General features: G+C 49.8%; 3 protein-coding genes across 3 annotated transcripts; all 3 read left to right on the forward strand.

The window, feature by feature from the left end:
• The first annotated feature begins 128 nt into the window (after window positions 1-128).
• csb (Cockayne syndrome B ortholog) lies at window positions 129-4,447 on the forward strand. Its single transcript, XM_957865.2, has 2 exons — window positions 129-1,884; window positions 1,943-4,447. The coding sequence occupies exons 1-2, from the start codon at window positions 606-608 to the stop codon at window positions 4,183-4,185; spliced, it is 3,522 nt and encodes a 1,173-aa protein (XP_962958.2). The 5' UTR covers window positions 129-605; the 3' UTR covers window positions 4,186-4,447.
• Window positions 4,448-4,938: 491 nt separating this feature from the next.
• NCU07838 (hypothetical protein) lies at window positions 4,939-5,809 on the forward strand (the record flags this gene model as incomplete). The annotated part of the gene is made up of 2 exons (XM_957866.3): window positions 4,939-5,421; window positions 5,758-5,809. Exons 1-2 carry the CDS (start codon window positions 5,246-5,248, stop codon window positions 5,807-5,809), a joined length of 228 nt encoding a protein of 75 aa, XP_962959.3. The 5' UTR covers window positions 4,939-5,245.
• A 329-nt stretch (window positions 5,810-6,138) lies between these two features.
• Window positions 6,139-10,191, forward strand: NCU07839 (ATP-dependent RNA helicase dbp-2). Its single transcript, XM_957867.3, has 5 exons — window positions 6,139-6,958; window positions 7,097-8,316; window positions 8,837-8,965; window positions 9,029-9,178; window positions 9,236-10,191. The coding sequence occupies exons 1-5, from the start codon at window positions 6,843-6,845 to the stop codon at window positions 9,307-9,309; spliced, it is 1,689 nt and encodes a 562-aa protein (XP_962960.3). The 5' UTR covers window positions 6,139-6,842; the 3' UTR covers window positions 9,310-10,191.
• Window positions 10,192-11,792: the final 1,601 nt, after the last annotated feature.

Genomic DNA, 11,792 nt, shown 5'->3' on the forward strand with positions numbered 1-11,792 from the left:
CAGTCGCGATATCGGGATGCTTAGTAATCACTTTGCCCAGGTCACATGACGACGTGTCGGTACAAGTACGTCGCCAAAAGCAGAGGATCTCCAACGCTTCCGCGAACCCTGAACTTGCAGTGCGTCATCGGGGGCCAGGGTTGAATATTGTTGCGCCTGCCACTTGCGCAAGTAATGCCTATCACCCGCAGTGAGCAAAAGCGGGCGCAAAAAGCAGAAAACAGGCAACAGCACTGCAGCTTCGATCCGTAAACTGCGGCTTCTGACTTTTCATCGCAACAATCCATCATTCCGTTTGCCTCCAGTTCGGAAGACTCCGCTACAATCCGTCGCTTCTCTAATGCCACTCGTTGAATTCCGCCTGAAGTTGTACTACTTCCACCAGAAAGAGCTCATCTACCCTATTCATCCCGTCCATTGCAGTATTTGACCACACTGTCCATCGTCCCTCGCTTCTTTGTCACTTGGGACCAGCCAGGATTTCCAGCCAACGCTGAGATCTTAGACTAGACAGTCGACGATCACAAGTGCTATCTATACCTGTTTGCCATTCCTTCCTCCATTTTGCTTGCTTTAGTCAATGGCATTGCATTCTTTCTTCCATCATGGACCCTGATACAACTCAATTATCGAAGACAACCGAGGCCTTGCCCGAGTTGACGCCCAATGTCGAACACACAGAAGCAATGACACTCGACAACAAAAACTCGGCCGCTGATACACAAAGTGCGCCAAATGCTGACGAGCTCGACGAAGAGGCTGCGCTCAAGAAACTTACTGAAAATGTTCGAGACCAAGACGATTTGGAACGTGATATCACCCTGCAAGCCAGCCGTGCCTTGATCGAAGCCGAAGACAAACGAGATCAGAAACGCATCGAAAAGGCTGAGGCCACTCGTACGAGACTCGAGAACCAGAAGAAAACACAGCAACAGAAACTGCGGCCTGGTATCACCAATCCAACCGCACGATTACGCATACAACAGGAGATAGCGCGAATTGATGCCGAAATCGAACTTTGCGACAAAGACATTGCCGATTTCCGTGCCCGCATCGAACAGCGCAACCAGCAGGGCGAGACGGGTACACTGGCCCCGGCCACCGGCAAAATACTCCCTAACGAGACCCAACGAGAATATCTCATCCGAACGGGCAAGATCACGCCGTTTGCTAAATTTGGTGGACCCAGACCTGCCGAGGTTGAGGGTGATCTCGCCAACGCCATTGTCGATGCAGAAGACGAGGCTGTCGCTGAAGAGTTGGAAGAAAAGGAAAACGACGGCCCTCGATCCCATCAGAATCTTCGTCTCCCTGGCTTTGCCGACGAAAATGAGGTCGCTACCGTAGCTGTCGCAGACGATTTTTCTCTACGTCCCCGAAAGAGGCGTAGGGTCCAGCCGCCGCCCGAATCCGACGATGAGTTTGTGCTGGGAGAGTCTGGATCTGAAGCGGCTTCTCCTGAGGCCGACGCATCCGACGATTACGATGATTATGAAATGGCGGGCACTACACTCAAGAAGCGGAAGAAAGCAGTCAGAGAAGCCGATGGTGATGACAAGGTCGATCTGACTGGGATCGATGATGGCAACGAAAAAGTCTATCAAGCAAGACTGAAAGGCTGGGTAACGCGTAGGAGCAATGCACGACGGGCTCGTCAGCAGAGGCTCGGCCAGCCAATTGATAAGGATGATGATGGAACAGAGGAATGGTTCAAGCCAGCGCCTGACCAGCCTGACCACCAGTTCGAAAACGGGCTGAAATTGCCAGGTGACATTTACCCAGCTCTCTTCGACTATCAGAAGACCAGCGTACAGTGGCTAGCTGAGCTGTACGCGCAGCAAGTTGGAGGTATAGTTGGAGATGAGATGGGTTTAGGAAAGACTGGTATGTTCTCTCCGATGTCCCCCCTGGGAATCCACGGAACGTTGCTGACGGGATGTAGTGCAACTGATTTCTTTCGTGGCTGCGTTACACTACAGTCAAAAGCTCGACAAACCCGTCATTGTTGTAGCCCCGGCAACAGTTTTGCGTCAATGGGTAAACGAGTTTCACCGCTGGTGGCCACCACTTCGAGTATCCATCCTTCACTCGTCTGGCAGTGGCATGCTCAATGTCCGCAACGAAGGAGCGCTTGATGACAGAGAGGATGACTACGGCAAGAGAAAGCCTAAAAAGTCCAGCCAGGCTGCAAAGAAGATCGTCGATCGCGTTGTTAAGCATGGCCATGTGCTGGTGACAACTTATGCCGGTTTGCAAACGTACGGCGATATATTGATCCCGGTCGACTGGGGCTATGCTGTTCTGGACGAAGGACATAAAATCCGAAATCCAAACACAGCAATCACCATTTACTGCAAGGAACTTCGGACGCCCAACCGTGTGATTCTTTCCGGCACGCCAATGCAGAACAACTTGACAGAGCTATGGTCTCTCTTTGATTTCATCTACCCCATGCGACTCGGCACCTTGGTTGCCTTTCGAAATCAGTTCGAGATCCCGATCAAACTTGGCGGTTATGCCAACGCAACCAACCTTCAGATCATGACTGCTCAGAAATGTGCAGAGACGTTGAAAGAGACCATCAGCCCCTACCTACTTCAGCGGCTCAAAGTAGACGTGGCTGCCGATTTACCCAAGAAAAGCGAACAGGTCCTATTTTGTAAGCTGTCCAAGCCCCAGCGCGAGGCGTACGAGCTATTCCTCAAGTCGGATGACATGACTGCTATTCTCAACAGGACGCGCCAGTCCCTCTACGGTATTGATATCTTGCGTAAAATATGTAATCATCCCGATTTGCTTGATCCGCGGCTCAAAGATGATCCCTCTTACAAGTGGGGCAGTACCAGCAAGTCGGGGAAAATGGCAGTGGTGAAGTCATTACTTCCCATGTGGAAACGTCTAGGCCATAAAACGCTGCTGTTCTGCCAGGGTACTCAAATGCTGGACATCATCGAGGCATTTGTGAGGCGCCAGGATGGCATCAACTACCTACGTATGGATGGCAAGACGCCCGTCAAAGATCGGCAGACGCTTGTCGACCAGTTCAACAATGACCCGGACTTACATCTCTTCCTTTTAACCACCAAAGTGGGCGGACTTGGCACCAACCTGACGGGAGCTAACCGGGTCATCATCTTTGACCCAGACTGGAACCCATCAACCGATGTCCAGGCCAGAGAACGTGCATGGCGGTTGGGACAAAAGAAGGAAGTCACTATCTACCGGCTTATGACAGCTGGAACCATCGAAGAAAAAATCTACCACCGCCAGATCTTCAAGCAGTTCCTGTCAAACAAGGTGTTGAAGGACCCGAAGCAGCAGACCTCATTCAACTTAAATGACCTTCATGACCTGTTCAGTCTAAGCTCGTATGAAGACGGGAAGACCGAGACAGCAGAGCTATTTAAGGGCAGTGAAGTCAAACGCCTGCCTTCAGGACCCACGGAGATAGTCTTGCCTGGTAACGACACGCCGGTTCTCCGGGCCCCTGGAGCCAGCAAACCAGTGGAAGTCAAGGACGAATCCACAAGTGAGGACGAGACAAGCAACCTCCGTCATCTTGAAGGAGTTGCAGGATTGGAAACATTCAACGACGATGGACCGGCCCCTGCACCGAACGAGGAGGACCGTTTGATGGAGGGTATCTTTGCACGTTCTATTCACAGCGCTCTTGAACACGACGAGATCATGAACGGCAAAAAGCCAACGGTTAAGGCAGACCGCAGAATTCTCCAAGCAGAAGCGGATCGAGTTGCTGCTCAAGCGGCCTTGGCTCTCCGCCGTGCGGGTGAGGAAGCCAGAAATGTGCCCATCGGCACGGTCACTTGGACGGGCGAGTACGGCGAAGCTGGTCGTCCGGCGCCCCGTCATGAACGCGGAGGTTTCAGCTCAGTAGGTGTTCGCGGTGCAGCAGGCGGTGCAGGTCCGTCGAGAGCATCGAGACCGGCAACACCGTCTGATAAAAGGAACCTGAAAGCAGAGGACTTTGAAAGAATGATTCCGGCGTTCATTAAACGACATGGTGGCAGGGTCCCATCGAAGTCGCTCGTCGACCACTTCAATCACTATTGCACGGGAGCGAGGCAGGCAGATATGTTCAAAATTGCTCTGGAGAAGGTGGCCAAGTTGGAGAAGAAGGGGTCGAGCATGCGGGGCATTTGGACTGTTCGTCCGGAGTATCATTGATGTTCTTTCGGACGATACACAGATAACGTTCACATTGGCAGCCAGAGGTATAAGGGCGGTTTTGATCTCGAAATTGCCAAGACGGACTGGAACCCTGAATTACATCAATGGATTTGTACAAGATCTAGATGGTGGTCTGAAAAGATTATGGAGGACACTATTGGGGTATGTATGTCTGGGAGCTTACACCTCCTTGGAAGAGAGTGGATGGGTTATCGCGTCGCCTTTTCGTTGCGTTTATGATACCAACGTATGTAACTTTTTTTTTTTTTTTTTTTTAAAAAAACAAAAAAAAAAAAACCAAAAAAAAAAACAAAAGAAAGAAAACACAAAAAGAAAACAAAACAAAACGAAAACCAAGCGTCGGCTTTATTCATGTCCAGTCTTGCCTGCTTAATCAATCGCGTGAATAAATGGCTGTAAAGATTTGGTAACCAACAGACTTAAGGTGCTCTTCACGCTCCAGTATTAATAGTGACTTTTCGCTGCCTTTATCAAATGCACAAACCTCAACTTGAACATGATATCGAGCACGTCTGACAGCGATGTGCAAGCCCAAGAGACTGGAGCCGGAGCCGGACTGAGACTCGGCAATGTTGTCACTCCGGATGCAGTTTCCAATGCCGGCAATGCAACCGATCGGGCGCCACCACCGCTCTCACCAGGAGACTATACAGTGTACAACCGACTAGACGAGCGAATGGACTACTTTGTCTGTGCTCATCCTTTCCTGCACTCTATTCCTCGATATCAGATTGAAGTACAATCACTGTCGCTCGGTGTGGAATACGCTCGACACAGCTTGTACCTGTGACAACGGTAGTCAAGGCACAGCAGCACTGACTGAGCGACAACCCATAGAATGCGGGCTCCGTCACTCGCTACCTAAAAGCTCACCAATCCATCAAAGACTTGCATGGTTTCCTTATAGCAAAGCAAATGCCTCAATTGAGAGCTGCCATCAAGGCCCATAATCGTCAACGTCGTCATCATTATCAGCAGCAGCATCAGCATCGTAAGCGAAACGGAAGAAGAGTATCAGGGGGGGCCAAAGGAGGACATGGAAGAAGCAGCGAACCATGATTTAATCCAGCAACACCGTACCATTCACTTGGGCATGGAGCAGTTCGAAAAGGACCTGAAGAATTGCAGGAGCAAAGAGAAAGCGTTTAGTCTGCTGGTGCTGGAGCGTTTGGATCAGGAGGTGGAGGAGTTGGGGCGGAGAGGAGAAGATGAGTAAGTTTTGGGAGTTTGGAGGGGACGGAGAGATTGCTGTTGTCCGAAAGAAACCAAGAGGGCAAGTCAGGGAAGGGGCTTGAAGGTCGTGAGTAGTGTAGTGATCGAAAAATGTTTCAGGACATGGAAGTGGTGGTTTGTGTTGAGAGAATGTGGCTGATGGTGGTGGACTAGACCAGGCGGTGGTGATGGATTTATTGCCACTCTTTGTGTACGCAGTAGTGTACATCCTGGTCGGCTGCGGAACGGACTGGAAGTTGCTGCTCCCAAAGTCTTCAGATGAGGTGGGAGATGGATGGCAATATGAGGCCTAAGTACGGCTGTATACACGTGTAGAAACATGCTAGCATCGAGCATGGACATGTATGTGAACAGGCAACTCCTATAGAATGTGGTCAAGATTACAGATTCTCTTTTCCGTTCCCTGACAGCTGAGGTGAGCGACGACGGATGATTGCCCAACAACCGCGACGCGCAGCAAAGACTGCCAAGCATAATCCGCCAGTGAAGCAAGAACGAGAACCCTTCTGGCAAAGCGGAGTCGGTGAACCAGGTGACGCCAATTCCCGCAAAGGTGGACTTCTGCCTGATTGATAAGGCCACACATGCCTTATCGGCGCTTTATCTGTGCTTATCTGTGCTTGTCAACAGTGAAAGAATGCAGGCCCGCCAAGTGTTGCCAGTCGGGTCCAGTTTTTTTTTTCTCTGGTGCCAGACCGCCCCTACATGGAAGTCTGGGGGACAGGTACGGCAATGCCCGGTCCCCTCAAATCCGCCTTCGCTGTAACGACTGCAGTGAACTGAAGGGAAGGGAAGAAAAAAAAAATATTTTTCTGGGGCACTTGCACGCAAGGGACGCGTTGCGCCTTCCGCCTCCAACAAAAAGAAAGACTTTTTCTTCCCGCTTGGAGGCGAGTCGGGTCTGGCACAGGATCCGCATCTCACATCCACTAGCACTGCACAGCGGAACCCACCAATCCTCCATCGACATCTCCCTTTGGTCAGGTTCTTTTCCCATACTAACCTTACGTGACGGGTCCTTGTCCAGTGCCCCCAGAGTTTTTTTCGTTTCGACTTCCGTCCAGAAAAACTTGCACTTCACCCTTCGCAGCAGCCCTTTTCTTCCTTCCTTCCACCCACCCTCCATCTCCAATATCCCTTCCCGCCTACTTCTTGCGATTCTGCAAGATTCTTCATCCGCGATCCTTCTTTAACCAGTCGGACTGCTTACTTGTAACCACTTCACGCGTGTCGTTTGGTTCTTGTCTCTAGACGTCTGTCTTTTCCGACGTCTTCTTTTCCCGACAATCGATACCCTTGCGCCTCTAGGCCTTGTTTGCTCGTCGTTTCGGTCTACCCTTCAGCAACCCCAATAACAACCGATCTTCAATTTTCAACCTTTTCTTAAACAACCAGCAAACATGTCCGGATCTTACGGCGGCGGCGGCTACGGTGGCCGCGGTGGCGGTGGTGGTGGATATTCTAACGGGTACGATCGCAATGGCGGCGGCTACTCTAACAACTACTCCTCACACGGGTATGATGTTTTAGCGCGAACCTGCTCATTTCCTCTCTCTCTCTCTCTCTCTCTCTCTCTCTCTCTCTCTCTCTCTCTCTCTCTCTCTCTCTCTCTCTTTGCATTTCAAGATCAAATTGCTAACATCTGGTTCAACAGTGGCTCGAATGGCTACGGAGGCGGCGGCGGAGGATATGGCGGCGGTGGTGGTGGCTACGGAGGCGGCGGCTACGGTGGTGGTGGCGGCGGTGATAGGATGTCTGCTCTCGGTGCTGGTCTGCAGAAGCAGAACTGGGACATGAGCGCTCTTCCCAAGTTCGAGAAGTCCTTCTACCAAGAGCATCCTAGCGTCGCCAACCGATCTCCTGCTGAGGTCGACAAGTTCCGCGCAGACCACTCCATTGCCGTCTTCGGTAACAACGTTCCCAAGCCTGTCGAGACCTTCGACGAGGCTGGTTTCCCTCGCTACGTTATGGACGAGGTCAAGGCTCAGGGTTTCCCTGCTCCTACTGCCATTCAGTCGCAGGGCTGGCCCATGGCCCTTTCTGGTCGCGATGTCGTCGGTATTGCCGAGACCGGTTCCGGAAAGACGCTCACCTACTGCCTTCCCGCCATCGTTCACATCAACGCTCAGCCTCTCCTCGCTCCCGGCGATGGCCCTATCGTCCTCATCCTCGCCCCTACCCGTGAGTTGGCTGTCCAGATTCAGCAAGAAATCTCCAAGTTCGGCAAGTCGTCCCGCATTCGCAACACCTGCGTCTACGGTGGTGTCCCCAAGGGTCCCCAGATTCGCGATCTTTCCAGGGGAGTCGAGGTCTGTATCGCCACCCCCGGCCGTTTGATCGATATGCTCGAGTCTGGCAAGACCAACCTCCGTCGTGTCACCTACCTTGTCCTCGATGAGGCTGATCGCATGTTGGACATGGGTTTCGAGCCCCAAATTCGCAAGATCATCGGCCAGATTCGCCCTGATCGTCAGACTCTCATGTGGTCTGCTACCTGGCCCAAGGAGGTCCGCAACTTGGCCGCCGACTTCTTGACCGACTTCATCCAGGTCAACATCGGTTCCATGGATTTGGCTGCCAACCACCGTATCACCCAGATCGTCGAGGTTGTTTCCGAGTCCGAGAAGCGTGATCGCATGATCAAGCATCTTGAGAAGATTATGGAGGGCCGCGAGAACCAGAACAAGATCCTCATCTTCACCGGCACCAAGCGTGTCGCCGACGACATCACCCGCTTCCTCCGCCAGGACGGCTGGCCCGCTCTTTCCATCCACGGCGACAAGCAACAGAACGAGCGTGACTGGGTTTTGGACCAGTTCAAGACTGGCAAGAGCCCTATCATGGTTGCCACCGACGTGGCTTCTCGTGGTATCGGTATGTATCCATCTTACCCCTCCGCCCTGCCCAAACCCCTCCCCCCTTCTTCTCTCCCCCATCTCAGGCGACTTCCAGCATACGTACGTGCTTGTGCTTTACTCTTATGTCTAGGGGCTCTCTTGATTGCGCGAACTTGCCTGACCTCGTGTCGACTTGGTCTATCTGAGTGGAGTCTTGGGTTCGTGACGTAGCAGAAACAGTGGACTATGCTACGCCCGCGTGATTCTTCAATTGTACCTTTTTATCCCAGTTGTGGTACAAGCGAGGAGTAGGCATTTCTTGATTCCCGTCAAGCTTGTCTCCAAGATTCCCAAGGGGATTTGCATGCATGGCCCAAGGATCTCTGGAACCTTGGATCCCAACCCGGCATATTTTTCGCAATGGACAGCCCACCTGCCAAGGAGAGAAGTACTACCAGAGGATCACAGAACATACCTAGATATTCGTGTTCTCCGTCCGTTCTGGAATGTCGTTATTCCAAACCCTGCTATTGCTAACCACGGTCCTTTAAAAAAAGATGTGCGCAACATTACTCACGTGCTCAACTATGACTACCCCAACAACTCCGAGGATTACATCCATCGTATCGGCCGAACTGGTCGTGCCGGTGCGAAGGGTACTGCCATTACTTTCTTCACCACTGACAGTAAGTGTCACCTGAATCTGCCCATCCTTAGCCGAACGAAATTCTAATGTTATCTCTCCACAGACTCCAAGCAGGCTCGTGAGCTCGTCGGTGTGCTTCAAGAAGCTAAGCAGCAGATTGACCCTAGACTTGCCGAGATGGCTCGCTACAGTGGTGGTGGAGGTGGCCGCTTCGGTGGCTATCGCGGCCGTGGCGGCGGTGGATGGCGCGGTGGTAAGTCATTTTCACGCAGGTGAATTTGGCAGTTCCAATCCTAATAACCCTCATTAGGCCGTGGCGGCGGTGGTGGCGGCGGCTCCGTCGGTGGTGCTAATGCTCTTCCGCTTAACAACCGCCGGTGGTAAAGCACCACTTGAAGCGAATCAGCACATATCAATTGACCTTCCTGGTCCAATCCATTGTCGCCATGGTCATTCCACACGACGAATGGCCCATTACAGCGACAATTTCGACCTCGAACATGATCACGGCGTTTTAGTAGAGGATACGGTCTAGAGGTTGGTTTATTGCTTTCAGACGCTCACTGGTGTCTGTTTTCACCTTGACGTCTAGGTGGTATGGGTGTGGCTTTGTTCTTTTTTTCTCGTATTCCCTTATTGTCATGCTTGCGGGTTACTATTTTCACTGAGGTCAGCCGGGGTTCCAAAATTTTCCTTCATTTTTTCGGAAAGTCTCATCTACAGGTCATGTTGCACCACAACTGCACTTGCAGATCATCAAACTGTCCAGGTCAAGATGGCCGGGTTTTATACCCTTCACCATATCTCGTCATGCCATTGCTCCGTCAAGGCATTATATGACTTATGACGACGGCTTATCAGTCGAGGTGTGAACAAGAGATTTCAACTCTCTTGCTTCCCTAACAGGACGGGCGCAGGCTTCTCGCCTCTCATCCTCGTTGATTAGTGATGATCTTACCGCAGACTTGTGGTAGCAGTCGATAGGTACTATCCTCTGCTTTTTGTGTTGTACAATAGGAAGAGGATCCTTTTCAAAGCATCACGGCTTGAAAGATTTTCGAAGGATCTGTCTAGTCACCAAGAGAGTCAGAGATAAACACGCGCTTTGTTTGCGCCCTTGGGCGCTGCAAGACTACTGCTCACCAGCTGGGTGGGATGTTTACGGTAATTGTCACCGAGAGAGGGTAGTAGAAATGAACTGGGTAGGTCTCCAAAGAAAGATACAGATACCCTTTATGCTTAGATGGAAAAGAACATTTACGCTAGAGGTCTCTGTCCTAGCTCGCTGTCTAAGTGATTGAGGTTGAATGTTTTGAGGTCTACGCTCAAGTAGATGTCTCGCTCAAGTGTGTACCTGTGACGATTTCCCAGAATTCCTAGGGTAATTCAACGATTTGATTATGGAGTGCTCGCGATAAAGCTGTAGGTTTCACGTCGATGAGTCTTCTCTACGAGGTTAGTCCTTCACTTCCATATAGAAGATCAGTATGAACATCTTTCTGATATATGTGTCTCGTAACATTCGACTTAATGCTCTGTACTTTATGTTCGCAGAGTATTTCCTGTTCTACTCTCTCACTCTGAGGTACTGATTGACTGTAGAGAAGCCGCTTGGCACGATTTGTGCTGCGTTCCAAGGTTAGTATGAATTGTGTGCTTTGATATGTTAGTCTTGTGATTAGGTGAGAAAAATGAGCAACCTCCAACCACGTTTTGCGGGCTTCAGCGTCACGACTACTATAGTCTTATGATTCCGGTGTTGATTTTGCTGAATGGCCATCAGGTTAACATATGGGCTCGAGTGTCTGCTGAGGTCCGATCGTCAAGTAACTAATGATGATGAGGAAGGAGCGATTCGAGGTAAGGAGAGAACGACTTGATGTTGGTGGGTCTCTGGCATTCACTGGGCACAGCACTGGGCACAGCCCCAGTCCCCACTCTGTGCCCTGCCCAGACCGCACCATATCTAGCCTTCCAGATTCGGCCAGTCTCCCTCTTCCTCTTTCTTCTCTATAGTACTTAATTAATTGTATCCAACCGCTTGATTTCGTTGGTGATCCTATAGGTTATGAGCCCTCTCTAACCTTCCTTGTAATTGTATTTAACGAGCGTATCCTTAAAGTGTATCGTCGGCTTCAATTGCCAATTTCAATAAGGCGCTATAGTACCGGGTTAAAAGAAGTAATGCGACCCTTATTGATTTAACGATTTGCCCGTTCGCCTATAAGCTAGTATTGCTATATGAAGATTCTCGTTAATATTTGTTGTATAGCGACCCTATCGAATTAGTTATTAATTTATTTAATGAATTAATTATTGGTTTATTTATTATCGAATTAAGTAATTTAAATAATTCTATTATCGAATTAATTAAATTAATTAATAGTTAGTCTAGCGATTACTAACTTCCTTCTTCTTAATATATTGTCGAACCCTCCTATACCTACTATAATTACTAGTTCGTCGCTGGTTCCCCTCCTTGGCGATTAGAATATTGCCGATTAGTAATAGGGATTTATAGTTGAGTTTAATTGCTTTTAGTTCGCTAATTATATTTTCGAGATAGTTCTGGAGCCTAATAAAGCGATTGAGTCCGAGAAGTACAATACTTAGTGGATTAGATATACTAATATTAATAAGATTCTATTTTCTACCTTTAAGAATACTGATGTTACTATTACTTTAAACGTTAATAGTTGGGATAGAACCGGTAGAGACCCTAAGGTTACGTATAATTTTATTTAATTATATATTATTTGTATTATTAATGAGGCTTGTAGCGAAGTTTTCGCTGAGTACTTGGCTATTAAGCGTAGTAATTTTAATACTATAGCTTCTTTCCTTATTCGTTATACTTTGCTACGTAA

Source organism: Neurospora crassa, linkage group III (assembly GCF_000182925.2).
Source record: "Neurospora crassa OR74A linkage group III, whole genome shotgun sequence".
Classification (NCBI taxonomy): domain Eukaryota; kingdom Fungi; phylum Ascomycota; class Sordariomycetes; order Sordariales; family Sordariaceae; genus Neurospora; species Neurospora crassa.

What these genes read in the sequence shown, in the direction of transcription:
- csb (XM_957865.2), top strand. Translation starts at nt 606, where the DNA reads ATGGACCCTGATACAACTCAATTATCGAAGACAACCGAGGCCTTGCCC. An exon ending in GATGGGTTTAGGAAAGACTG is followed by an intron (nt 1,885 to 1,942) that starts GTATGTTCTCTC and finishes GACGGGATGTAG; the next exon opens with TGCAACTGATTTCTTTCGTG.
- NCU07839 (XM_957867.3), top strand. Translation starts at nt 6,843, where the DNA reads ATGTCCGGATCTTACGGCGGCGGCGGCTACGGTGGCCGCGGTGGCGGT. An exon ending in AACAACTACTCCTCACACGG is followed by an intron (nt 6,959 to 7,096) that starts GTATGATGTTTT and finishes CTGGTTCAACAG; the next exon opens with TGGCTCGAATGGCTACGGAG. An exon ending in CGGCGGTGGATGGCGCGGTG is followed by an intron (nt 9,179 to 9,235) that starts GTAAGTCATTTT and finishes AACCCTCATTAG; the next exon opens with GCCGTGGCGGCGGTGGTGGC.